The sequence below is a fragment of the Archocentrus centrarchus genome, chromosome 6 (assembly GCF_007364275.1).
Source record: "Archocentrus centrarchus isolate MPI-CPG fArcCen1 chromosome 6, fArcCen1, whole genome shotgun sequence".
Taxonomy (NCBI): domain Eukaryota; kingdom Metazoa; phylum Chordata; class Actinopteri; order Cichliformes; family Cichlidae; genus Archocentrus; species Archocentrus centrarchus.
In genome coordinates, this window is record NC_044351.1 from 4317519 (window position 1) to 4345066 (window position 27548).

Here is a 27548-nt window from a genome sequence, read left to right on the forward strand (position 1 = left end):
TCTAATATCTAATACTGTAAATGATGATATGACCCTTGATGGGCACCAAATTCTATAAACAAGCCTTTATTTTGAATTTCTCTTGTTTTATAAGTCTAATTTTACCATATTTAAGTAAAGTTTTTCCTGTTTTCTGATCTACTCCCATTTTATTTTTTGGATGATACTATTTGCTGTTAATGCAGAGTAAACACTTCCTCAAAGGTTTACTGTAAAAGTTACCATATTATTCAGTTGCATTGCACAAATACTATGAGTACAACAGTCATGCCATACTCACCATTTGCTATGCTTATGTGTTAACCCAATACTGCTAATACTATTTGTAAAATTCCAGTAAATCTTCATGCACATTAAGATTGAATGGAAAGCATCTACATGAAATTCTCATTTTTAGCCTATTTTATAACTGCATACCCACACAGATTAAATTAAATTAATTCAATTTTGACTCTTATACTGTATTGATGGATTATTTTTATGTTTTGTTTTTTTTTTATTATTTTGATTGATTACAAACACTGTCTGTACAAATTGAGACACCTCACGTGTGTACAGAGGTGTCTTTGGTGTGTACAGACTGAGGCACCTCGTTTTATATGCCTGTCAAAAGATGGGGTGTATTATGTGAACACCCATAGTGGGCAGGTGGTGTCCATTGAAGTGTCCACTCAATAACTCAAGAACTGTTCAGTCTACGCTTGCCAAGCTTCATGGGTAGATACCACTATATTGCCAAAAGTATTTGCTCATCTGCTTTCACACATATATGAACTTGAGTGACATCCCATTCTTAATCCATAGGGTTTGATATAATGTCAGGCCACCCTTTCCAGTTATAACAGCTTCAACTGTTCTGGGAAGGCTCTCCACAAGGTTTAGGAGTGTTTATGGGAATTTTTGACCATTTTTCCAGAAGCAGTCACCACTAATTCATCCCAAAGGTGTTCTATTGGGTTGAGATCAGGACTCCTTCTTCCACACCAAACTTGATTATCCATGTCTTTATGGACTTTGCTTTGTGCATTGGTGTGCAATCATGTTGGAACATGAAGGGGCCATCCCCAAACTCTTCCCATAAAGTTCACAGCATGAAATTGTCCAAAACGGAGTTAGTATGCCGAAGCGTTAAATGGTAAATGGACTGGTTCTTATTTAGTGCTATTCTACTCTGCTTTTAAGCACTCAAAGCACTTTATACAAAATGCCTCATTCACACAAGCAGCCTTTCTACAGCTAAGTGGTTTCTGTCTAACATTCACACACATTCATACTCCAACAGTTGCATCGGGAGCAACTTGGGGTTCAGTATCTTGCCCAAGGATACTTTAGCATGCAGACCGGAGCAGCCAGGGATTGAACCGCCAACCTTCCTATTAGTAGGTGACTCCTCTACCTCCTGAACTACAGCCACCCACTAAGAGTTCCTTTCACTAGAACCAAGGGGCTGAGTCCAACTCCTAAAAAACAACCCCACACCATAACCCCCCCCCCCCCCCCCGTCCACCAAACTTTACATTTGGCACAATGCAGTCAGACAAGTTCCATTCTCCTGGCAACCACCAAACGCAGACTCATCCATCGGATTGCCAAACCAAGAAGTAAGATTTGTCACACCAGAGAACACATCTCTACTAGTCTAGATTTCAGTGGCAGCATTACACCACTGCATTGATGCTTTGCATTGCGCTTGGCCAAGCAGCTGCATAATGGAAACCCATTCCATGAAGCTCTTTACTCACTGTTCTTGAAATAATCCAAAGGCCACATGAAGTTTGGAGGTCTGTAGCAATTAACTCTGCTGCAAGTTGGTGACCTCTATTTACTATGTCCCTCAGCATCCGGTGACCCTGCTCTAATGATTTTATGTGGCCTACCACTTCATGGCCGAGTTGCTGTCGTTCCCAGTCACTTCCACTTTGTTATAATACCACTGACAGGTGACTGTGGAATATTTAGTAATGAGGAAATTTCCTGACTGGATTTGTTGCACAGATGGCATCCTAACATGGTACCATGCTGGAATTCTCTGAGCTCCTGACAGCAGCCCATTTCTTTCACAAATGTTTGTAGAAGCATGCCTAGGTGCCTGGTTTGATACACCTGTGGCCGTGAATGTGATTGGAACACCTGAATTCAGTTATTTGGAAGGGTGAATACTTTTGGTGAGATAGTATAACTTATGAGCAAATCAAGGTTGGGATTGTATACGGGGTCACTGGGGTCAAGACCAACATCACTGTTAGTTACATTGCTCTTTACTAGTTCAACATATGATGTGCAACTTCTGCTGCTCAAGGTTAAAGGTCAAGATCATATTGTTAAATCTTTGTTTTTTAAGTTTGTTCACTTCATATCTAAGACAAACTTGAAGGATTTTGATGAAACCTTGAATGATTATTCTCCATATCAAGACATCATGCAGAGATTAACTCCTGGAGGTCAAGGTCAAAAGTGAAAGTCACATAATTATTAAATCTTTGTTTTTCACGTGACAATGAACAGGGTTCATACTGACCATATTTTGCCCCACTAGGTGGTGCTGTTGTTTAACTGGAGCTTTTCTCATGCTGTAGTCAGACTAATATAATTGTCTCCTCGTTAAAGAGTTATTTTTACTTCCAGTAGAAAACAAACCTGTCTTTATTCATGTTAAAAAGTCAGTCTGACATGTTAACATATGAAATTTCAGGTTCAGTTGCTATTTTGAAAAAACAAAAACAAAAAACAAGCAAACAAAAACAGCTTTTTTTGAATTATCCCATCTGAAGACTTAGTAGCAATACCATACCACCCAATGTTTTTATGTTCAAAACCCAACCTAAATATTTCCATCTCCCTTAAATCTGTGACTTCTGAGTGTCGCTTGAGGTGTCTCGGTGTGTACAGACAGTGTGAGTGACGTTACTTGACTTTGCTGATGGCTTTGCTGCTGTTGGTAAGGCTGTTGCAATTAAATCTTTATGGTTCTAAGCAGTTAAAAGAAATCTGTGTGTGTGAATGTTTACTGCTCTAAATTTTTATGTACTGTCTTCTAGAAACATGCATCTGAGAACACATCTAGTTTTGAACAGAAGCTTCAGGTGATGTTGCACAGAATGGGTGTGGCCAAAACTCCACCTGCTGAAACCAAAATGAGCCAGGTAAAATGGGAGTGTGTGTGTGTGTGTGTGTGTGTGTGTGTGTGTGTGTGTGTGTGTGTGTGTGTGTGTGTGTGTGTATACATACGAATAAACTTTGAAGTTTTCTTTAAGTGTAAAGAAGTCAAAGTACATTTGAATCCACATGAATGCTGAAATTGTAAACACATGCCTTTACCCCATTTCCTTAAAAATTTGCCAAGCAGAAATGATTTCTTGTTAAATAATAATTCTCATTTAATGAGTAATCCATTAAGAAAACAGATTATAGACTGAGATGTCTTAACAATGTAACTCAGTTTTTCCATATTCATTACATGTACATTACAGATCACTGTGGAATGGCACAAAATCTTCACAGTTTTTGTAATTAAATAGTATATCATATTTTTATGATTCAAAAATATGTAGATCTACAAATACTTTTAACTTTCCAGACATTTCCACTCTTCTGTAGTAGACTAATACTGGCATCAGTAGGAATAGCACCAGGAAGCAGCAGGAATAGCTGCTTTTCACACTTTGTAAAGCCATAAATAGGCCACTTTGAATCCTTGTTAGCTGTTTTCTGGCCCCTGGGCCACATGATTGATACCCCTACTCTAGACCATGTTAGCTTGCAGTTAAATGACTTGCATTCTAAGATTTCATTTTAAGACATCACTTTTAGCTGGAAGATTAAACAGCAGCTTGATTTTAGCTTTACTTTCTGACACTCGGAGTAAACTTGGTTGTAGTTTTTAACAGGACATACATGTGTTCTTCTGCCCTGATGTGTTTATATGGAATAATCTCCTGTACTTAAAAGTTATGATGGTTCAAAAATGCTGGAAAATATAAGGAAAACTAAAAAGCACCAAATTTCAACCCACACCTACTCACTTGGTTAGTTTTACATGGCTCTAATAGTTATTGTACAGAAAATATTACCTGATTCAGAGGTGGTCATATTAGAACTTTTCTGTTCTGAATACTTTTATATGGCATGACCCAAACCAAACCACAGAGTAGGCAAATTTACCTGGAAGAGAAAACAAAGGTGAACAGTCCAAACTAATATCCATCACAAAAACTTCCTGTTTATCTTTTAACTATTTCACTTAGCATATTTATTTATTTAACCTGTCACAGAACAGCTGTGTGGCAGGCATAGTGTGGACTCCGGAGACAGGACTTAAACTCTAAAATGTAGCTTTAATGCTGAAGTCACTTCAAAAACACAAAATCAAGGCAGGACTGGAACCAGAAATCCAAAAACTCAGAGGAAAAGGGGAAAAATCACAGCATGAGAGGAGGATGCACCAAAGAACTGAGGAAAACTGTGGGCTTAAATACACAAACAAGGTAATCAGGGAGAGCAGAGACAACTGGGGAGAACAGGTGAACTGAATCTGACCAACAAGACAAGGGAGGCAAACCTGAACACAATACATACGAGACAAGAGGCTGGCAAAGTAAAAGCGGAAGTAACATCTAACAGACGGAGAACACAGGAGGGCAGGATAATAACCTCAGGGAATTAACTCTGAATGATAACAGTGATTACAAATAAAGAAAACATAACCTGAGAATAATATAACGGACAACAATAGGAAATATGGCTAGAATATGAAAATCTAAACAGCAAGAATGAGTTTAAAATGTTAAACTCAAAGTGCAGGATCAAAGATCTCAGATCATGACATAACCAGGAAGTTCCTTGATATTAAAATCCCTTTTTCATGGCATTGGAGCCTCCAGAGGTATAATGCTTAACACCTTTACTGTGCAAGCGAAAGGTTGCAGATTCAATTCCAGCTGGAGACACAAATCCCTTTTGGGGTTAAGTCAGGAAGGGCATTCGCTGTAAAACTCTGCCAAATCGTACATGCTGAGCTACCTCCTGTGGCAACCTCCTGTGGCAAGGAAGCAGCCAAAAGTAGCACTTTTCTCGCTATGAAGACATACCATTATGAAAAAAATACATATATAAAGTCAAATACTAATATGGATGCACAAAAGTATAAAGTAATTTAATGTTTGCTAATGTGTCTTTTGTAGAATAAAGATGAGGAGCTGAGAAAGGCCAACTCTGATGGTAAGCAGTTTTACATTCAACATCTATCATAGAAAGTACACAGAAATCTTCTTTTTTTAAGGTAATACACTCTTCAGTCTTCAGTTGAAATTTTCCTGTTTAGTTCCGTTTCTGTATTGCAAAGTCAAATATTCGGTTCACATAATAATTCACCTGTTTTTTTTATATCAAAGAAAAGAAACAGTGATTTGCAAGTATGTTTTGCTTTTGCTACAGTAGTTGTGAACAGAACCTAAAGTGGAGGCTACAGTATGATTAGTCAAAATTGTGTGAGCAAATTCAAATGTGAGTGTCTGAAAATCTTACTTGTGAAAAAGGTCTCCTGTTCTTTGGGTTTGGGGTTTTCACACCAAAGTTGTAATGACAGCACGTTGAATTAGTACAGCTTCCATCTTGGCTAGATAGTGTGGAGGTATTGTCACTGCTGACCAGTGTTACTAAGTCTGGACGGCTCTGACTCCAGAGTCATCCACCAGTTGTTGAAGTGTCCTTTGACAAGATAATGAACCCAAATTGCTCTAATGCATCCATCATTAAGTGTATGTATTAGATAAAGGTGTGTGTGTGTGTGTGTGTGTGTGTGTGTGTGTGTGTGTGTGTGTGTGTGTGTGTGTGTGTGTGTGTGTGTGTGAATGAGTCAGTGTTGTTTGCAGTGTAATGCCCTTTAAGTTCACTACAGGAAAGCCAGTCTGCCAATTATAATTTACCATACTGAATAAGTAACAGTCTTCCAAAATTCATTTGTTTGTGTACGTGGTTTTGAACCATCTAGAGCTGTGTGACAAAATGTGCAATTCACATAATAATATTTACAATATTCCCTGTTGTCTGCTGTCTCTGCCCCTCAGGTGCTATCCTCGACAAACCTGAACCACCTCGAACATACATGAAGCCCAGAACCATGTCTACGTCATCAGGTATCAATATTTTCTCTCCCAGTTCTACATAGAATGCAATTTTACTGCTTTTTAGAGCCAAACCAGCAACGAGTTGATCCTGTTACTGATATAATTTAGTCTACTGAGCTATAAAAAGCACTTTGTAGCTCTGTGGGACAATACACCAACGTGAATTAGTCCACTCTCTTCAGCATATGAACAGTTTAGGAAATGCTGAGCTTTTTTAATCATCAAACTCCATATTTGTGAGCCGTTTTAAGATCCTACACACAGACAGGCTGCAGAAGTGGCAAAACATAAAGAGACAAAGAACGTGTTGGTTTTTGTCTTTCTTGGAATTTGTTGACAATTCAAATCAAAATTAGATGTATCTGGGCCTGTGATATGAGAACACAGAGATGTCTCTGCTAGTATGCCACGCTTTCTGTGATTAATCTACATCCTTCTGAACATCTGCCCAAACTGTCGACACTAACTGGAACAACTGGCACTCACCCTGTTTCCCAGCTGATCCCAGGCGCCCTGTTCGACCAGACCCTCTCCTCCACCCAAAGCCCACCCTCCCGGAGCGTCCCGTTGGACCCCTGCCACCCAAACCTGCTGTTTCAGTCAAACCTCCTCTCCCCACCCTGGCTGCTGCAGGGGGAGTCCCTCCATGTCTCTCCTCTGCTCCTCCTTCAAGCAGCTCCGAGGAGCTGCTTGAAGGAGGAGCAGCACATCCTGGCAAGTCAGAGAAGACTACAAGAGAGGTAATACATTTTAATTTACTGTTGCCAGGAGGATAATTCAGGTGGTAAGGCCTTATACCAAGGCCATTATAGTTTCCTAAAATTAACTAAAACAAAGTATGAAAAAACACTTCAGTTAACTGAAATGAAAATCAAAAAAAAAAAAAAATAAACAATACTTTGTAATTACAAAGCTAACAAAACTATTTTTCTTTGATTTTGTGAGGATGTTCTAAATCATTTCAAATCATTTCATGAGTTTTCTCTTCATTAGAGCTACCTAGGTAATGATTCCTATATTGTTGTTATATTAATGAGGAAAAAACTATAAATGAAAAACATCTTGTCTGATTACTTTTGAGCCTCTGAAAATGAGTGACAGCTGTTGATGCAATATTTCTGTTTAAATCCCTTTAATTAAACCTAAAGTCTGAACTTCAATCACATCTTGGTTGAGTTCAAATCCCCCGTGGTGGCGTATAGAGATAAAATTACACAAAGTATGTCAGTGACCAAATACTTATGGACCTAACTGTATACACTTATGTCCTTCATGAAAATCATGCTATTTGTGTCACAGTTCACTGAACATCTTCTGATCTTTATTCCTAGGATGGAAGCGAGGAGGGTCCCCAGGGTGCAGCATCCACTGTGTCCTCTAGGAAAGCGCTGCTTTCTTCAGTCCCTCCCTGGAGGGGTCCCAGCACACAGGATCGTGCTGAGAAAGCACAATCGGTGACGGAGGGTATGTCTGACCTGTCTTAGTAAAAGAAATGCATCTGAATTATAGTGGTTCTGATCCAACTTTCAGTGAGTTTTAATGACAAATCAGGAGTAGAATTAAGTCAGTTTAAGAATCTGCTTGTGTGTATCTTCAGAGAGTCTTCCTAAGCCACGCCAACACATGAGGCCCCCTCCACAGCGCAGAGCTGTGTCTGTTCATGAGGATGCTTTTGCCATGACACAAGGTGAGGCTTTACGAAAGTAACAGCGAATACCAAAAATGCTAAAGTGGGAAGTCAAAAAGTGTGATTAAAATATACATAAATAAAAAAAAGTAATTCCTCAAATGTTGTTGGACATCGTATGGACTTGTGCTCTGATTTCAGGAGCAGTGATCATTACTTCTGTTGTATTGACACATACTAAATATTTCCCATGACTTAGGTTTAATTAAATAGAAAAACAATTATGCTTCATACCGCAGCAACTCCCCAGCCTGCAACTATTTGATTAGCAATTCAATTCAGTTTTATTTTTATAGCGCAGTATCACAACAAACAGTCGCCTCAAGGCGCTTTATATTGTAAGGTAAAGACCCTACAATATTATTAACTTTTAGGGTCAAAATTCAATTCAAATTTCAGTTGTGTTGCTTAAATTTACATTTGTGTGGCCAAGAACAGGAGTTTAACTGTTGATAGGCCACACTGACAAAGACTTCTGTAACAATCACTCCCAGTGAGTGTTCATGCTCAGGGTCAAATGTTAATGAAACAATGGGGCCCAGGAATGACCAAGAGCTCCGTCTCAGAATGAAATATAAATATTATATGCAACTAATCATAACTTCCTGAAAACAACTGAGCCTATTCAAAGCAACCGTTTCTCAGTATTAAGTACTGCTACAGTTTATTATGACCTGTCAAACTGATGTCACTTAATTTGTGTGTCTCATTTGTGTGGTTAGAGTTTCTTGTCACTTACAGGACCAAAGGTCCCAATCACCCACATATTAGCTAAACCTTTAGTTAGCTAATTATCTTTTGACCTTACTTATTTATAATAATAGCTTGAATGAAACATAGAGAACCAAGCAAATGCTATGACCACACATGGTAACTTAATTTGCATAAAGAATGGAAAGTCACAAATTAAAAAAAAAGAAAAAGTCCTGTAATATCCTCCAATACACTCTAGGGTTGAAATTTTGAATTTCAGTGAGTACCTTATGAAGGGTTAACACCATTTTACCCATTCAGCCGAAGTTGTCCACTTAAGTCGGCTAAATCATTCATGAGCCCGGGCAGCTCCGGATGCTGGGGTAGAGCAGGTTGTCTACCAGTTGTGAATGTGGGCACTTCGATGCCTAGCTCCTCCAGTCTGCATGTCGAGTATCATTGGGCAAGATACCGACTCCGAGTTGATGCATCCATTGTGAGTGTGTGTGTGTGTGTGTGTGTAAATGTTTGACAAGGAGCTTAGGCGTAGAAAAAAGTGATTGTATGAATGTCTGTGTGATTGGGAGAATGAGGCTTATAGGAAAAAGTGCTTTGAGTGCTTGAAAAAAGTGCTACATATATAAGTACCAGTCAATTACTATCATTTCATCCATTCATCACTATAATGTAGTAAATGAAGTGAACTGGTTTTCCAGTTCCCACCAGGTTTTCCAAGGTCCTGGTGGAAAGTGATAATTGCTGATTAACTCTTCAGGTTTCCTCATAGCCTTCTTCCTCATGCGTGTCTTTCTCAGAGCTGAAGGCGGTGTTACAGAGGTCACCCATCCGATTCCGAGGGAACAGAAGTGATCTGCCATCCTGCACTGAAGATCCATCCAGTGGAGAGGAAGGACAGAGAGGTCGTTATAAGTCATGCTCATAACTTACCCCCCTTTTCATCCTTTGGCTTACTTATTAATCTGTATGTCACTCATCTTTACAGCAAGTGACATGGGCAAGCAGACAGACGAAGAGAAGGGCATTCGTCAGAAGGAGGAGCTGCAGGAAAAGAGAGGAAGAATTGGATGTGGAAGCACAGCAGCTGAAACCAAGCACCCCCATCCAGGAAAGGGCGAAAGCTCAGGCTCAGGGTGTCCCTTCTCTACAGGTGAAGCTCAACATGAAGCAGATGCACCCCAGTTCTCCAGCGACAAAGCTTTACCCACCCAAGGGAGACCTGCACCACAGACCCAAACACTGGAAAAGTCTCTAGTGATTTCCCCATCCCAGAAAAAGAGCACCTGCACAGCCCCAGCATCACCCCAAACTCTAGAAAAATTACTAGTCTCCCCAGCACCCCAAGAAAAGACCCTCAGCACAATCCCAGTCACATCAGGATATTCAGACATCCCCCAAGGAAGTCCTGCACCTCACAAGAAGAAGAGCCCCAGCACAGTGCCAGCCACAGCGGATCTGAGAAACAGCATACCAGAGCGAGAGGCCATCTCTAAACATCCCACAGTGAAGGCAGAGCCAGCAGACCAAAGAACTGAGCCCCCTCTGTCTGAATAGCATACACAGATTGACTTACCTGAGGAGAAACACATACACCTGGAAGAGTTAGGAAGGAGAGCTCTGTGACATCACTGAGATCTGGAACTGGGAGGGAATATGAGATCTGAGAGTAACGTGAGTGTCGTAGTGCAGCAAAAAAACTAGAAAATCTTTCAAAACTGGACACAAGCACCAAAATCTGTGTGCTTGTCCTTCTGGAGTTATTAATTTGAAAAATCACATAAAACAACTTGAATTTTCAAATTGGTCACATTTTAAAAGATGGCTGCCACTTCCAGCACAGGAACCAGCTCCTCTACTACACTTCAGCCACTGGAGTTTTTAGTCTTGATTTGTGTTTTTCAACTATGGGGAAGTTAAATTGACAACTTAAAAACTTCTCCAGTACTTTATTTGATTTTTCAGAAAAATCTGAGACAAATCTGGTACTTAATGTTGATTAATTTTGCTACATACATAAACAGAATACTTTCAATTGATCAAATTTCTAATTCCAAAGGACCATTGGAGCAACATTGAATGGTGTGATACTAAGCTCATTCAAAAGGTCAAGACTTGACTTTGTCTCAAAGGGTGACATTTTCTTACCAGAGTGAACGGCCATCTTGAAAATGGCTCCCATTTTGAAATTTCAAATGGCTAATGGGATTTCTCAAAAGAGTAATCACAAATGAGTATATGTGCCAATTCTGGTACTTGTATCCAGTTGTGAACAATTTTACTTGTTAAACTATCTGCTGCACTGTTGTACTCACTTGTAGAATCACTCTCATTTCAGGGTGTTCTCTTTGGCAGTGTGAGAACCACAGATATATTGCACCCAGATGTTATGGACTTTTCCTGCATGCTAGCTTCTGTACAGTTGGTACATTTATTCTGTGGGGTGATTTTTTTTAATGTGTTATATATACAGTGGAAGCCTGGGTTATTCATATGAATTTGAGTGCTGGTTTGTTATTGCAGTCTATGCTAATTCACCCCAAAGAGTTACTGTACTGACTGTTAGCTGTAGCTAGCTGGACACATATGCACCAACCATGTATCTGCTGAGTGTGTCAGCGTGTGCTCATCCTCTTATCTGATGTCAAAAATGTTCATCCTGTTATTTTTGCTGCAGACTCAGTATTTTTTAATCACTTCTATCCTTGCATTGAATAATATGCAACCTATAGAATTCATTTTTCAGTCAGCCTGCACACATCTTTCAGGCTCAGCGTCAGTCTGAGTCTGAAATCACATACATCACCTTGGCGACTGTGAAATCTTTCCCTTACACTTTCTACAAAATGAAATTTTTGAAATTAGTAAACAATACATTTCTGAGTTTACTGCAACGTCACATTTGGTTTGAATATATCATGTCAAAGACATATTTTTAGCACAAACTTAAAATTGTTATAAAGTGTAGTACAAACCCCATGATGTAGTTTGTGGCTAGAAGATGCTGGTAGTAGGTGTTTTTTCACTTTGCCTATTTGATTTTGTCCCCATCGAGAAGCTGACTAGATTTCCAGAAACTACATTTGTACTTTATGTCTCATTGTGACTGACGTTATTTAGACACATTCATTATTTCATTGAGGATGTTTGGTTTTACTTGTTATTTACTCAAAATGCATTGGGCTTTGGTAGCTGTTTGATGGATGAGATTTTTTTTTTTTGCATTTATTTATTTATCCCCAAAACTAACAAAGAAACAAAACCAAACAAAATAAAAAACTCACAACATTGTGAATTGAGAGTCCAGGGAAAGGCTGGTGAGGTTACCTTATGTCAAAGTAACCTCTGTTGGATTATAAAAAGTAACTGTTCACTAATACTACTGAAATCCTGCAGATTAATAGATCAAACTGTATTTTCAGACACATTATTTATTATCCTTCTCTCTCTTTCTTTGAGTAAACATCAATTAGACTGCTCATTACAATTGCATAAGGTTATTATATTAGAAGGATGCATTAATATGAAACTGATATGTAGATAATATTTATTTAGTTTTTTTCTTTAGCAGTAAAGGGGCAGTTCCTCATAAGAGGCCTCCAGCATGAAGCAGGTGGCACATCAGCATGTTAACTTCTGCTGCAAACCTCACATGCGCTGGGCTGGTTTTATGATCAAGATAAGAGATCAAGACTATAAAACATTTTTTAAACATTTGTTCTTTGCTTGCTCTCAGATCTCCTAACACCACCACCGCTGCAGCTCAAAGAATACGGTTACAGCTGTCGTAGACAGTATAAATAAATTCAAGCAAAATGTTTACACAATAAGCAATTGTGTAGTAAAATCTACATGTGCCTTAATGATGAGGCAGTGATACTGATAATTATACTGGCATATTAGGTCAGAGTTTGCCTTCAGAAGCAGTTTTTTTCATCTGGATTATTTTTCAAAACCCTCACATTACAGTTTTCTTGAGATAGGTATTTACCTCTAGACCTGTTGCTGTTTGGTCATTGGTGCAAACACCCCTTTCATTATGAACAAACTCGTGGATAGAGATGAAAAACTGGGGTTCACTTGCTGCATTGATTACTTCCTTTGTGACAATATTGTGACTGTGTGCAAACAATTTGTGATTTAGCCTTTTCAGATGGGGACCAGGTCTCACTCGCATTGTGTTACATCTTCAAAGTGATGTTGGTGCGTCAAGGTGGCGATAAAACGGCAATAAGATGGAGTTAGACTTCAATCGGTTTGGGTCAAGTTGGCAGTTATATGCAGACTGTCATAAGCGGGCAATTAACAGATAAATTGGCAAAAAAATTGCAACTCTGTTGCTCTCTGCTGCAAATTTATTGCCGTTTACATCAGAGGTGTGGTACGATGACAAAGCCAGGGTGTTTTGGCCTGGCTTGAATAGTCAACTTGATAAGCAAACAGTTTATGGACTATGCAGAATCCACACACCAAGTGTGACTCTTAGCCACAGACTGGGCCACAGTTAGTGAATGGGCAAATTTACAATACATATACATATATTTATGAACAAAGATGCAGCTAGTTCCTTTGGGTAATGACCAGCATTCTACCAAGAACAGCGCGAAAGGTTTTACGCTTGTGTTTTTCTCTGAAAACAGAGAAACAGGCATTTTAGAGGCTAAAGAAGAATCAGTGTGTTTCTATTATAAAGCTGAACTCTTCTGATAGAAATTGCTTGGGACTGTGTGGACCTGAGGACTGAGACTCAGGTGGAGCTGCTTTATCACAAACTATTCCTCCATATAAACCTGAAATCTTTGACATGTGCGATGCATAGAACACAAAACTTTATTTACTGTCAGCTGCTGAGCCGTCTGTGTCCGTGAAGATACCGTTACTGTGTCATGTGGAAAGGCACGCATCACTCTGGGTACTTATTAAAATCAATATTACTTATTGTAGTATTCAGACATTAATCTGTCACACTAACACAGTCCCATTAATAGCTGCATTTTGACAAACATATGTCATCATATATCGATATGCAATAGCACCTGTCAAGCATGTTGCTCTGTGTGCGCGCTGCTGAGAAACCACATGCAGGGATGTTTTCATTGTGTACTGATCTTTGTGTAGAAATGTGACTAAAACACTGGAATGCAGGATTATGTGGGGCTTGGCTCTCAACACTCAGAATGACAACTGAATAAAAAGCTACAGGACAGAGCCCAAGTTTTGGCACTTTGCTTACAGCTTTGAGCCCTCCAGCTGTGCTGCTTATGCATTGGTTCTTATACTATCTCCCCAAATAAATAAATAAACACTCATAATGGCATCACATACATATCAGGTGCAAACTAGGCAATGTTTTTTGGCATTAAATTTACCACAATTTTCAGTAAATTGCCTGCCATAAACCTGACCAACTCAGGTTAGTGTGATTCATTATATCCTCACTTGGAGACAAGTTGTGTTCACTAGTGCAGACTGAATCTGACTGACTGCGTGCTGGCAGTCTGTCTGCACTTGTAAATTAAATCAGGATTATTTGTAAATTTTTGGCAATTTGTCTGAGAGACACTGCAGTCACTGCAAGTCAAACTCCAACTGTCTGGAGACAGGTTGCCTCCCAACAGGTGACCCGTGCAATTGCCTTGTGACCAAAATTAGAAAAATTGAGAGGTTAAGGGTGCTGCACACCCAACCTCTGAGCACTCAGTTGGTCACCACAACTACTTGCAAACAATTGCTGACAGAAAAATAAATAAATCATTGCAGTGTCTCAGCAACCAGTTTTTCCTGTTTGCCATCCTGTTTTTACTCTAGTGCTAAGGCTTAACCCTGACAACAACGGTCAGGTATTCTGGGTGTGTCTAAATTGTTTCTTATCTTTGTGTATGTGGTTATTTTTGGTTTTATAAGTAACTGAGCACAAGCAGTGACTCCTTACAATTATATGGCTCTTTAGAACTCAGCTGACACAGGTGGTCTGGAGCTAAATAACAGCCATCAGCCGTCAGCCTGTCTCTTGCTTTTCTCCTCCCCATACAGCGCGCAACATAGCCTGAAACATTTCTGCAGGACCTCAGTAGTGCCCAGTGAAAATTCCCTGGTATTCTGCAATGTTGCTGTGAATTTCAAGCTTTAATTCTTTGACTTCATCCTCCAAAAAGAAAAAAAATTCTTTGGATTTCCTCATGAAATAAAGAAGTGTATCAAAATTCAGGGCCATTAAAAATCAAAAGGAAAAACAGCACAAAAACATTTCTTTTGCACACATACCCCCAATGAAGCATTCTCTTTAAAGGGCTGTAAGTTCACATAAAACAGCCTCAATAGCCATGCCGTTTCTTTTTCATTTGTCACCATATCAGTTTAGCTTTTCTTTGGTTTGGATGGATGAAGATTCCAACTGAAATTCTTCTTTAAGCTGCGACATCCACTCAGGAGTACAGCACAAGGCCTTTCAATCAAGTACAAGTAAAGCTTTGCCTCTTGAGATCCACCAGGTTGCTGGTGCTACTACATTTAGGGTTGGAGTAAAGGCAGGATTAAGTTCACTATCATACCCAAATGAAAACAGAAAAACAGTAAGTGCATGTGCATGCAAGAAACTTGATTTGAAATCTAATATCTTCTGGTTTCTGAAACCATGCTTGTTTTGTTCTGACTAAAACGACACCTGATCCGAACCCTAAGAGGTTCACCAGTGACCTGATGAATGTTCAGAGGTTCAGAGTTTGCCATAATATTGATGCTGTTATGAGTTTAATTGTATTTTCATTTTTTTCTTAGAAATTCTACTCTTGTTATACAGGACAAGTGTCTCCAAACAGCTTTTTTTTGGGGGGGGGTGTCACATTTATATGGACTGAAAATCATTTCCTTTATAGTATCCATAGCATATCCTCTCATACCACTGATGTGGGAAAGGTTTTCAATTTTTGAGATTTTTCTTTTTGCCTTGTTTTCACATTAAGCCTTTTTAGACTCTTCAGCTGAATCCATGGAACACTAAAGCTCTGCTCACTGATTTCTGTGGGATCACATGAGTATGTTATATTCATACAATCAAACTCCTTTAGTCAGCTATCTATATCATTTTCCCCAGAAGGACCAGATAAGATCACAATGAAAAACAAAACTATATAATCAGAGAAAACATTGTGTATGAAACTCTCAGGGTGGTTATGGTGAATGGTGTGTGTTTTATAAGAGCAGACCTCAGTTCATCTCCCTGTGATGTCTGACCTGAGCCTTCATCTTATCCCAGAGGAGAGTTTATTTTCTACCTTCGTGTTCATGTTTGCCTTGCACGCACAGAATATGTACAAAACTACATAGAGCAAACAAAAACAAAGTTATGAACAGAGTGTGAACCTATACTTAAGATTATTAAAAAGTTGATTGAGTTGTGTCATAATTTTGTATGTTTTTTTTTTAAATTGTGACATCATCTGTCTCAGTGAAGAGTCTCTGTGCTCCTCGTTTGTCTTTTCTCTTTCAACCCTTGATCTTCCTGTTGAAAGGGAGGTCTTCCTCTACACTGTTGCCACGTGCTGCCCATAAGGGATCATCTGATTGTTGAGGCTCTCTTGCTAATATTGTAGGGTCTTTGCCTTACATTATAAAGTGCCTTGAAATAGCTGTTGATGAGAACTGGCACTATATAAATAAAACTGAATTACATAGAATTAGGAACGAGCTTTCTCTGGAGCTTGAAAAAGGCGACTGGACTTCTTTTTGTTTCTTGAAGACGTTTCACCTCTCATCCGAAAGGCTTCTTCAGTTCTCAACCAAATGGTGGAGAGACCCAGGTATTTAACCCCCTGTGGGCGTAGTCCCCTGGAGGTGGTTATGACCCTCTATTGATCATGTGCGTGAACACATGTGCCCAGGTGTGAAGAGGGCGTGGGTCATATTAATCAGTGGTTTCAGTTGAAACCAATTTAGGACTCCGCTCCATTGTTTCCTGTGGCCTATTGAGGTCACTGGAACAAAGGTGTGAATGGGGGTTGAGACGTCTGGGAAGGGAGCTCAGGACAGCACTGTAAGCGGGGGAAAGTTGGTGACGTAATCCACCTCCTCTGTTCAATGATGGTTGTTCACAGTGGACATAGATGGCTTCTTTCACTCCTCTTTCAAACCATCTGTTTTCCCTGTCCAAAATGCGAACATTGGCATCCTCAAAAGAGTGCCCTTTTTCCTTCAGATGCAGATGTACTGCTGAATCTTGTCCTGTCGAGGTGGCTGAAAATCTGAAACACTTTTACAAGTTCCAAAACTGCAAATTTAAAGCTACTTCTGCACATTCAGAGTAATGCTGTCTTAATGACATCAGTGTGAGAAGTGACATTTTTTGTATTGAACAATAGCAGTAACGTTTGGCTCATAGGAAGTCAGTGCAATACGAAGGCAATGGTGCAAGGTGGAATCAGTCACGGAGCATCGCAGGTTTGATTTAATTGCGTTCATGTGAGAAAAACTTGATTCACACACACGTGGAGCCAAACATGCTAAGCACAGTAACAGCTATTTTCTTAAGGTTTGGGAACTGGTGAACATTTATGTCACTCCAAAACTTGATCAGTCCTTTTGTGCGCAGCTCTTCGGCTGTTCCACCAGATCAGTGATGGTTTTCTCTCTGCCCTGTAGTCCGAGGTTCAACTGATTTGAACCTCGTCAGTCCACTCACTTTCCCAGTCACTGACAGAACACCGTCAGTCACAAGCATACAGACCCGAGTCATATCTAACCCGCTGTCTTGAAAGAATGCTGAGATTGAACAGCTCGCCTGGAGTGTGACCTTTGAGGGGTAGAAGGCAGAGCAACTCCTCGCGAAAACACCGGTGTCCCGCATCATAGAAGCGCACATACGCGCACAACTGTGCCGTGTCACACTGATTTGTTGACTCGTCCACTGCGATTGACATGGTTTCAACTTTTTTCAGGTCGCTCAGCAGAGCCTCAAACTACGGTACGGTGGCCGGGAGGTGCAAACCAAAATTGCAAAATCTGAAACACTTTTACAAGTTCCAAAACAAATTTACATTTTAGAAAACAAATTAACAGTACGAGAAACACTTTTACAAGTTCAGAACAAATTAACATTTCAGAAAACAAATTAACATCACTCGAAAGACTTTTACAAGTGCCAATACCAACCGGAAAGGGTAGGTACTAACTCCGAGGCTGACCCGGAAGTGATAAGGGAAGCGGGCATTTCGACCCAAGATGGACAGCAATCGAGTGGCGTTTTGCACATTTTGTGGTGCACATATGAGTAGATTATCGTGGTTTTGTTTTTCTTGTGGACGGTCCTTAGAGTTTTTAAACGGCACAGAACAGACGGAAGGTCCTGAGGCACAGGGGATATGTCAACAGCCGGATAATGATAAACAAAGTGCAGCATAACGCTCGCTATCTGAAGTAGCCTATGCGAATGAAAGCTATTAGTGTCATTGGTTAGCTCACTTTGTTTTTTGAGACAGAGCTTTGTTAATTTCAGCAGAAAAACCTTGCCCGTCATATAAACAGTTCCTGGAATACCGAAGCTCGAAGTCCAAAGAGCGTCAGTCTTTTAACTACGGGCCTAGAGGAAGACACCGGGCTAAAGAACGAAAACACATCCAGGTAAGTTGTACAGTACTGATCGTGTAATCAGTACTGGACTGTCTGACTTGGCTCACTGTGAAACTGTGGCGGCACAAATTATACCATGGAGGGACACCACATTCTCCATAGAAACACAGATGTGTGTATTATCTTTAATTTTTACCTTTGTTTAATACATGAAATTAATATCATCTTTGTCATAGATAAACATTGGATTGATGGTGCCAAGTGGAACTGATTTAAAACCTCTAAAAGGGAAAACAGTCCCATTATTTGTAGACCCAGAGGTAGGAGTACCCGAGGTACTGCAACAGGCTGTCAAGAAAATGCGAAGATTTAACAAGGACATAGAAGAAGGACAGTACATCCTGTTGTATCCAGACTGCTCAGAGGTAGTCCATGTGCCTGGATCAGAAAGGCCATTCAAATTGGCAGACTATAAAAAGGAACTAGGAGGGCCATATTCCAGAATCACATTTTTCATTTGCCTTGAAACACATTTTAAAGGAGGTTAGTGGATGTCAAGATTCAATATTTTTACTTATTTTACTCTACTGAGGGATACATCTACAGTATCTACATGATCAGCTGTTTGCTTTTACAGCAGCGGATGATACCTCAGACTCTGATTCTGAAATTGTCATCACATCAAGGAGCAGGGCTGAGTTCAATCAAGCTGACACAGTGCTACATTATCAATTATTTATTTGATGATTTTCATCCTTTTTAAATATGGTAAGGGAACAGTTATTGCAGCTATTAGAAACTGCTGATAAATTTATGCACTTTTCTCACAGGTTTTTGAACCACAAAAACAAAGCACTCCCAAAGATAAGTCTTTTTCTTTGTACAACATTGTTGATTTAAATAATTGTTGCAAAAGTGTGCACTGTCTGGGCTATTCTTTAATTGAATCACTTTTTGTCTTTACAGGATTGAGATGCACATAACACTACCTGACATTGTAGCAAACCCGTCGCGTCCTATTGATCACAAAAGAGTCAGCAGGTTCAACATCTCGAGGGCTAATGTTTGGGAGGGAGCTGTCAGAGGTTTCAGACGTTCATCATATTCAGAAAACTGTGACATGCTGGTGAGATTTACCAATGATGCAGGTGTTTACGAGGAAGGGATTGAGGCAGGTGGTCCAAGACGAGAATTTTTAACTCTGCTAATAAAGTACCTGAAAGACCGACCAATTTTTGATGGACCAGAGGGACATCGGTTCGTGGTCTACAATGCAAATAGGGTTAGATATGCGCTATACTAATGGATGGTTAATTATTAGTAAACATATATGTGACACAGAATGTTTTTTTCCCCCAATATCTTAAAGTAAACAATGTATGTTTTCATTTTACAATATGAATTCATTCACAGCTGTTAGGGAGGATGAATACTTCCTGGCAGGAAAGATGATTGCAGTTTCAGTTGTACATGGAGGTCCGGGACCCCGTGTCCTGTCAGAAGATCTAGTACAGTATCTTGCTGGCCAGCCTTCATTCAAACCAACAGTTAATTTAATAACTGATGAAGAAATAGGGAAAGCTTTGCGAGAAGTGGGGATAACATAAATCCAGTGTGGTAGGACAGAGTTTAACATTGTTCCTGCACTGTTTAATGATGATGTTTAGTTCCTACACATATACATTTGCAGAATTATGAATTTATGGTATTGCAGGGTTACAGCATGCTATATATGTCACTAAATAAAAATGGAATAGAGTTCCTGGATGACTCTCCATTCCCAATGGCAAATACATGTTCAAACGTGTTGCAATTACCACTCCTGGATTCATATAGTGTGTTCAAGTCACAAATGGACTTTGGAATTCAAAATAGTCCAGGATTTGGTTGTCTATAAACTATAAAGCTAGATAACTCAGCTTGGACACTTTAGCATGGAAAATAAAAACACATGTGCTCTTATACCTGACAATACCTGAAAATACTTACTGGAAATTCATCTTTTTTCCTGGTGTCAGTGGAGGAGGATGCTTGCTCCCCGTCATTGGGCACATGGTCAAAAAGTTTCCTTTTCTTTGCCGGTATGGGTGAGCATCCTCCATGGTCCTTCCGCTTTTGCCCTTTGACCATGCACACATCTTCCTTCAAGTTCACGGAAGGAATGGGAAGCTCAATGACCCTCCTTCTTTTTACTGGGGCCTCCTTTTCGTGGTTGGCCTTTCTTTTAGACATTGTGATTTTTGTATCTGTAAATAAATAAATCAATAAACTTCCCTTCAATTCATAGCTGAGCAATTTCTTTTAGTTTCAGATACAGTTCAGTTGAAGACTGCCACTGTTCTGGTTTCTGTAAATAATTGGGCTCCACTGCAAAGTCCAAGTATTCTTGCATGTTTGGGTCCCCACATGGAGCTCTTGTCAGATGAGCCTCAGGAAAGGCAGCCAGTTCAGTCATTTCGATTTTAAATCCACAGTCTCTGGAGCCAAACCTATATTACAGAGAAGATATGATTACATTTAAATTTATGATAAAATGGAAAATACCATCTATCACCAAAGTACCTGTGTGGTAAGTAGTAGAGCTCATTTGACACTCCTCCTGGACATGATGCTGTTCTGGAGGGGCGTATCCTGTGACTGTTCCACAGTCTCATACACTCATCCAAGTCCCTCTGAACATCACCAAAGCAATATTTCAGCAGACACTGATGCCTGTGACTCCCATTGAAGTATCCAGCTTCTCTAAGGTCTGCAAATAGCTCCATCCAGAACTGACACCTATAAAAATCAGTAATATAGTGTTATAATTTTCAGCATATCCATGTATAAACGATGGTCACTCGAAATGAATTTAAAGTATGAATACCCTTCCCTTTCTGACTATGGACCACCAGGACTCAGTCCTCTGGTTGTTTGTGGGTGAGCCACACATGTGGCTGGACGCGCCAGAGTAGTAGTCATTGTGGTGGTGGCATAGCGTGCACTGAATTGCGGCCATTGTCCCGTTCTCCGTGCCGCAATCGGTTCTCAGTCTCATGGGGATGACACCGAGGTTTTGCACACATGACAGGAAATAGTGAGGGATCACAGATGGGTCATTATTTGTTGCGCCACATATAAGCCACAGTATTTTACAGGAAAATCCGTCGATGCACCCTGAAAGTGCCAGACCGAATGGCTTGAGTTTATCATAACCATCTATGTGCCACATATAGTTTGGTCCCATGCAGTTGTAGGTTCTTCTCATAAACCTTCTGCGTGCTCTCCTCTCGCACCCTTGAGGATTAAGCTCCCGGACCAAATTCATTACATGATCCCTCCTCACTCGCAGATTGTACTTTTGTCTGAGTAGCTGTCACATCATGCGGTAGTGTGGTGTCTGTACTGCTATGTTAAACTCTATATATGCATATATGGTCTCTTTCCTTAAAGCCTTTGTTGCTTTGTGCAGAAAAGTAACTTGAGATGCAGCACAAAGGACTGCAGAAAAGGCCCTTGTAGCCTCTCTGGCCTTCCATATAAGGAATTGACCATATGTCCAGCTATAGGTTAGGGGTTGAAGCTGTTTTCATAGCCATATATGGGAAGTTAGGAATGTGGGGGTTTCGCCAACACTATATAACCTTTGTTCTCCCCTTGCTGAGTTGAGTTAGGGCTTGGATTGGAAATTCCCTCTCCCAGGTAGCTAGGAAAGCGCCTGTTTTGACACTGTCTGTTTTTGTAATAAACTTTGTATATATGCATTAAGACTTTGTCAGCGAAGGATTTCTTCAAACACAACATTATGGCATCAAGATCAAGAAACAACAGTAGCCAAAGAGCTGTCCAGGTCCACGAAGTTCTAGTCGTATTGCCCTAGTTATGACGTCGGTAGAGGACAAATCCTTTCTGCGATATAACCCGGCATCATTCCGTTTGCTTTTCAGAGACCTCAAGCTGATGTGTACACCGTGTAAACATGCCATCATGTCTACGAGAACAGCGTATGAGTGACCCTCATTAAAATATCGTATGCACTGCTGCAGCATACCTGGTCCTTCTGTCTGTTCTGTGCCATTTAAAAACTCTAAGGACCGTCCACAAGAAAAACAAAATCGCGTTAATCTACTCATATGTGTCACATACAGTCTCATGGAAACCTGCACTATACCATCATATCATGTAAAATGGTAAATAGACTAGTTACTTATATGCTTTTCTACTGTAGCTGAGCACTGAAAGCACTTTATGCAACAGCTGTATAAAACACAGCAGGCCATCAGAACACAACTGCTAATGTTCAAGAACATGTCATAATCTTGTGTTTATTCATAAGTGTTCTACTGTGCAAAATATATGATGTGAACATGAACTTTAATGCTGCAAGTACACATGTAGAACCATCAGGTCATATATTCAGATGTAAATAAAATGTAAAGGACATTTCTGAGGATATTCAAACATTGTACTGCTTTATATGACCTTAACACGGATTCCTTTTTCTACAGAAACTGCACATCCCAGAAATTCAGTCCCTTGGAGTTCATGCTGACCTCAGCCCGAGATCCACATTTTTCAGCAGTCTTAAAAGGTTAAAGTCCTGAAGAAGTTTGAAGATTCACTTAAGCAGCAGTGTCCAAAATCAAACCCTGTGCTACAGGCAGTGACTCTGCCTGAGTTGGGCTAACTGTAAGGTGCTTGATGGTAAACAGTTTGATGTTTTTTTAAAAGCATGTCGAGGCCCCGCGAGTAGACTGCCTTCACCATCAGCTCCTTGGGGGGAACTGCAGTTGCAGATGCTCCTCAGAGGCTGTTATAAAGACAGTGCAGACCTCGGAGACAGATCCTCTGTACTCAGGCACGCAACTCTGAACATTTAAAGTGTTGCTCACACAAAATGCAGAGAATGAGGAACAGAGGCAAATAAAGGAACAAAAGGAGCCGGTTAGAAGGAAAGAAATGTTATTAATAAAGCCACACAGGTTTAATATGCTCAGGCAGCACAGGTCTTATTGATGAGGTTACATTTCTGGCCTCTAAACTCCTCAAACTCAAACTCAGCTGCCATCAGTGTAGCTCATTGTTCGACATCCTGGGTAAACACTGTAGACAGTAATGCTACTTTTACAAGGTGAGTCATTATTATTAGTTTTTAGAAATTCTTTATTAATCCATTGTTAAAGACAGTTGGTCAGTTTAGAAAAGTCACTCTTACATTATTATAAAATCACCCCAGCAGGGAAATAAAAAAATTCTTGTAATGTTGGAAAACCTGGAATGATTAAAATACTTGAAGTTTTGCTGCAGATATTTTTTAATTTAACAAAGTGGGAAAATTACTTTGTTTACTTGGTCATTATTTTACAATAAAGGCACTGCTGCTGTTTTTGCTGTGGTGATGTAATGCAGACATTATTGAACAGCAGTGAACACATGGAGTCAAAATGACATAAAATACAACTGTTGTTTACTTAAAAAAACTATGTGATGATTTGGTGACATCATAGATCAACTTTGTGTAAACTGTAAACTGACTGCAGTGTAACAGTAAACTAAATAAAAAACTGGGATATATTTTTATTTTTATTAAAACATCTCAGGCTGTTCATCTTTTTGTAAATGGGTCGCTCATAAAATGAGGACGTGAATGTTTTCTGACTGTTAAAGATCATGTCCATTATTATGCAGTGGTTTTTACTGAGTTGGTCCATTTTAAACTGGACAGCATGCAGCCCATTAACTAAATGACTTTGACACCTCTGTGTACATCAGAACTTAGTGATAATGTGCAAAATATAGTGCAGGTTTGCATGAGACTCTATGTGAGTGGATCATGCTGACCCCTGCACCTCCTTTTGGAGGCACAGCAGCAGGAGCAGGGAGGAGATCAAACTGCAGCTGGAGGATCTGCTGACAGAGGTGGTGGGTCTGCAAACCTTCATTTTCACCAAGAAAGACCTTGAAGAGTTTTGGAACAGATAATTACAGATCAGGCCAACAAATGCAAAAATAAGGCTCATATTTTTACTTCATATTCAGTCACTGCTATAACTAAAGGATGCTCCAATCCAGTTCTACATTGTGTGTTCTAAAGGAATTTACAATAATAAAATGCTTTTTTTCCTGATGACACTGATGTTTGCACAGTGGGAGCTGCTTGGTTTGAAGATGCATTTGCTCTGGAAATGCTTAAAGTACTAACAAAGTTTACATTTTTTGAAACTTTGCTGATAATGCTGCATTCTTTAGTAGTTTCTGAAAGCCAGACTCTTACGTGTAATGGAGTACAGATCCACTTACTGTAAATGTGCCCAGTTTTACATATGCATACAGTCTTTATTTAAATTAGTTCTATTCCTGTAGCAATCAGATGTTTTATAGTTTTCTAAAGGAAGAACTGAACTTTTCTGATACTGCATACAGAAGTTTCTTAGATTAAACATTTAAATGATATTTTATCTTTTCATATTTATTGCATCTTTAATGCAATATTATAAAAGTAATAAACCATCAGTTTTCATCCATTCTGAGGAGGAAAGAGCTCCAAGGCTGAGACCACAGATATAAGACTCACCTGTAAATGTGCGGACGAGCTCTGTGATCGAATGTCTGACTTCCTCCTCAGGAAGTGTCTCCATATACTCTGCCTCATGTCCACAAATCCAGCTGCAGAGAACGTGGCTACCCCTGAGAGTTAACAAGAGAAGCCACATTGCTGGTTTGAATTCCAAAGGAAACATACAGGAAAGAATTGCCATTGTGCCTCAGATTAACATGTCACTTACGATTCATTAGGTTTAAGCACAGTGAATGACACCAACTTCCTTATCCAGGATTTGCTCACATCTGACACATGGTCTGACAAACTCTCCTGAAGACACAAAGGGTTTATATAGTCACCGATCCCTGGCTCCACAGTCAGATAATTTATGGTATTATTTGGCATCATATAAATTGAAAAAAACAAAGCAGAAAAAACAAAAACAAAGAAACAATTTCATGTCTTTAAAATTGTGTCAAATATTCTTGTGATGCTGTAAAAAACACACATTTTGTATATGCTTAGAAAACTATTCCAGAGACTGCATTACAAACCTCATCCTTCCACGCAAGGTAGATCACCTCACAGTCACCATCCCACCACGGCGATTCAAACTCTACAAATATTTTGTCGCACGTTCCAAATCCTACTGTCTCAATGGACTTCAGCTTGTGGGCTGGGAGAGGAGGGCTGAACAGAGTTGAGTGCTGCTTCTTCAGATATCCTGACAAAAAGAAAATGTAAAATTGCAGCAGACGACACTTCGTTGTTAAATTAAGGCTACAGAAAAAAAACCCCAAAGACTAAACTCTGACAGAAGTCGTAATTTACAAATACTCTATTTCACGCACAGAGATGAAAAACATTATATAATATATATTTTCTTTAATTTATTCAAAAGAGTGAACTTTTGCATATAAATGTATATTATTTCTTCTATATTCAATACACAAAGTGAAATATTTTAAATCATTACAATATTTAATTTGGACTTTGACTAAATGACTATTGGAACAGTATAAATATGTATCTCTCAGTCTAGTTCAGTACATACAACCTCAATCATGGGTGGCGGTGCCACAAGCTGACTGCCTCACGGTGCACTGATGCAGTTTCATGGTGTTTTCACGGCTGTTTCACAGTCATTCAAGACTTAGTCAGCAGTTAATGATTCTCCAAATTAACTGGATTACAAACCAAAACCCTTGATTTTTAACATAGCAGAGTGCAGAAAGGTCAGTTTACCTTATCCTTACTTTGTTATATATCAGCTCAGCCCACGTCCATGGTTTCTGTGTGTGTACTTTAAATAGAATCCTACATAATATTCAATCAATCAAGAAATAAAAAGGTTAACTGGGAGAAAAAAGAAGTAGTTGAGGGCATTTTATATTTCTATAGTACTTATTTACAGAGCTTTGTAAAAACAGACAAAAAAAAAGAACTCAAATAGCTGATGTCTAATGCTTATCTCACAAAGAGCTTCATGTTTAATATAATAAAAACAGCAGGTTCTCAGAAATAGTGCAACTAAAAAATAAAGAAAAGAAACACTTAAGGAACTAGCTAAGGATTTAAATTATTGCCACTTTAATAACTCATTACAACTTTACGCTTTAATAGCAGCTGGTGGTGAGGGCGTAAACTTAAAGTGCTACAGAGGAGCGTCGCAGTAAATGAATGAGCAATAGGGTAGAGTGCACACAATGCTATAGTCCATGTGGCATTTTTCTTAAAACCCTTTATTTATATGATGATGCACAAACCTCGGGAATGTGCAGTCCACTCCACGTAGGCCCTTGTACATGGAAAACCCTGCCAGGTCCAGGTCATCCATGCTATGTGTTGCACTTCCACAGCACTCCACTTTCAGCATGGTACTTAAGGCAGAAAGTAACAGCTTCCTGGTAGTTTCAGTTTTATTTGTCCACCTTCCTGCTGTTTGCCTCTATGCCTGCAAAAGAATGACAAATTTCAACACACAGACATGCAACATAGCTTATTTTTTCTTCTGTTTTTTTATTTTTTAAATTCAGGCTTTATAGCATCAACATGGACATACAATCAGAATAATGTACCTTTGTTCAGATGAAATGTCCTACACTGGTCCAGGATGTATCTTTGCGATTATGAAACTGCCAAGTACCATTCAAAATCTCCTGAAACATATCCATAGCTGGTTCCATGCTTTCGGCACTCAGCTGCTTACCTTTAGGACAGAACTGAAAATTCTAATAACAATCACATTTTTATTCTCTTATGCAGCTGACAGACTGTGTACTGTTAAAGTACACCTGCTGTATTTCTTTGTCACCTGAACTGCTGAACCAGTTGGGAACCCACGGAGGATCTTCATCAACGTCTAAAGCCTGGTTCTCTGGGGTGAGGGCTTCTGGAGGCAGGAGGCCATAGTCACGAGCCAGACTAAACACTGGGTTCTCCTTAGATGGGCCATGGATGTAAGCTGCACCAATCTCTGTAATGGTGTTACCTGTTAAAGAAAAACAAATCTTTGTGTACTTTTCCTTGTTCGGTGTTCATAAAATGACACAAAATCAGACTTGTGTTCACGACATACACCATATTGCCAAAAGTATTCAGTCACTCATACAAATCGTTGAATTCAACTTTTCCAATCACTTCCATGGCCACAACTTCAGCAGGAAGCAGCAGAGGGACTACCATCCACTTGTCATCAGTGGTGCTGAGGTGGAAAGAGTGGACACTTTCAAATACCTGGGAGTGACCATCTCACGGGACCTGTCCTGGACTCATCACATAAACATCACTGTGACGAAGGCCAGACAGCGTCTCTACCTCCTCAGGCGGCTGAGAGACTTCAAGCTCCCACTCAAGGTGCTCAGGAACTTTTATACCTGCACCATCGAGAGCATCATGTGTGGGAGCATCACCACCTGGATGGGAAACTGCACTAAGCAGGACT

General features: G+C 39.7%; 2 protein-coding genes and 1 pseudogene across 2 annotated transcripts in view; 2 read left to right on the forward strand and 1 right to left on the reverse strand.

Moving 5' to 3' along the window:
• The window catches only part of carmil2 (capping protein regulator and myosin 1 linker 2), an 83621-nt gene extending 67708 nt beyond the window's left edge, over positions 1-15913 (forward strand). The window contains 8 exon segments of the mRNA XM_030731381.1: positions 3039-3143; positions 5181-5217; positions 6066-6134; positions 6624-6865; positions 7457-7589; positions 7723-7812; positions 9321-9425; positions 9509-15913. Of these exon segments, the coding sequence (XP_030587241.1) occupies positions 3039-3143; positions 5181-5217; positions 6066-6134; positions 6624-6865; positions 7457-7589; positions 7723-7812; positions 9321-9425; positions 9509-10077 (1350 nt within the window). The 3' untranslated portion in view covers positions 10078-15913.
• A 1007-nt stretch (positions 15914-16920) lies between these two features.
• On the forward strand, positions 16921-19691 carry LOC115781342 (uncharacterized). The gene is made up of 7 exons (XM_030730976.1): positions 16921-16956; positions 18040-18135; positions 18321-18627; positions 18725-18801; positions 18915-18952; positions 19051-19375; positions 19509-19691. Exons 1-7 carry the CDS (start codon positions 16921-16923, stop codon positions 19689-19691), a joined length of 1062 nt encoding a protein of 353 aa, XP_030586836.1.
• Positions 19692-24554: 4863 nt separating this feature from the next.
• On the reverse strand, positions 24555-27187 carry LOC115781343 (peroxisomal N(1)-acetyl-spermine/spermidine oxidase-like; annotated as a pseudogene).
• Positions 27188-27548: the final 361 nt, after the last annotated feature.

Coding starts and splice junctions, on each gene's coding strand:
- LOC115781342 (XM_030730976.1), top strand. CDS start 16,921: ATGGTGCAAGGTGGAATCAGTCACGGAGCATCGCAG. Junction 18,953..19,050: donor CAAAGCACTCCCAAAGATAA/GTCTTTTTCTTT, acceptor TTGTCTTTACAG/GATTGAGATGCACATAACAC. Junction 19,376..19,508: donor ATGCAAATAGGGTTAGATAT/GCGCTATACTAA, acceptor GCTGTTAGGGAG/GATGAATACTTCCTGGCAGG.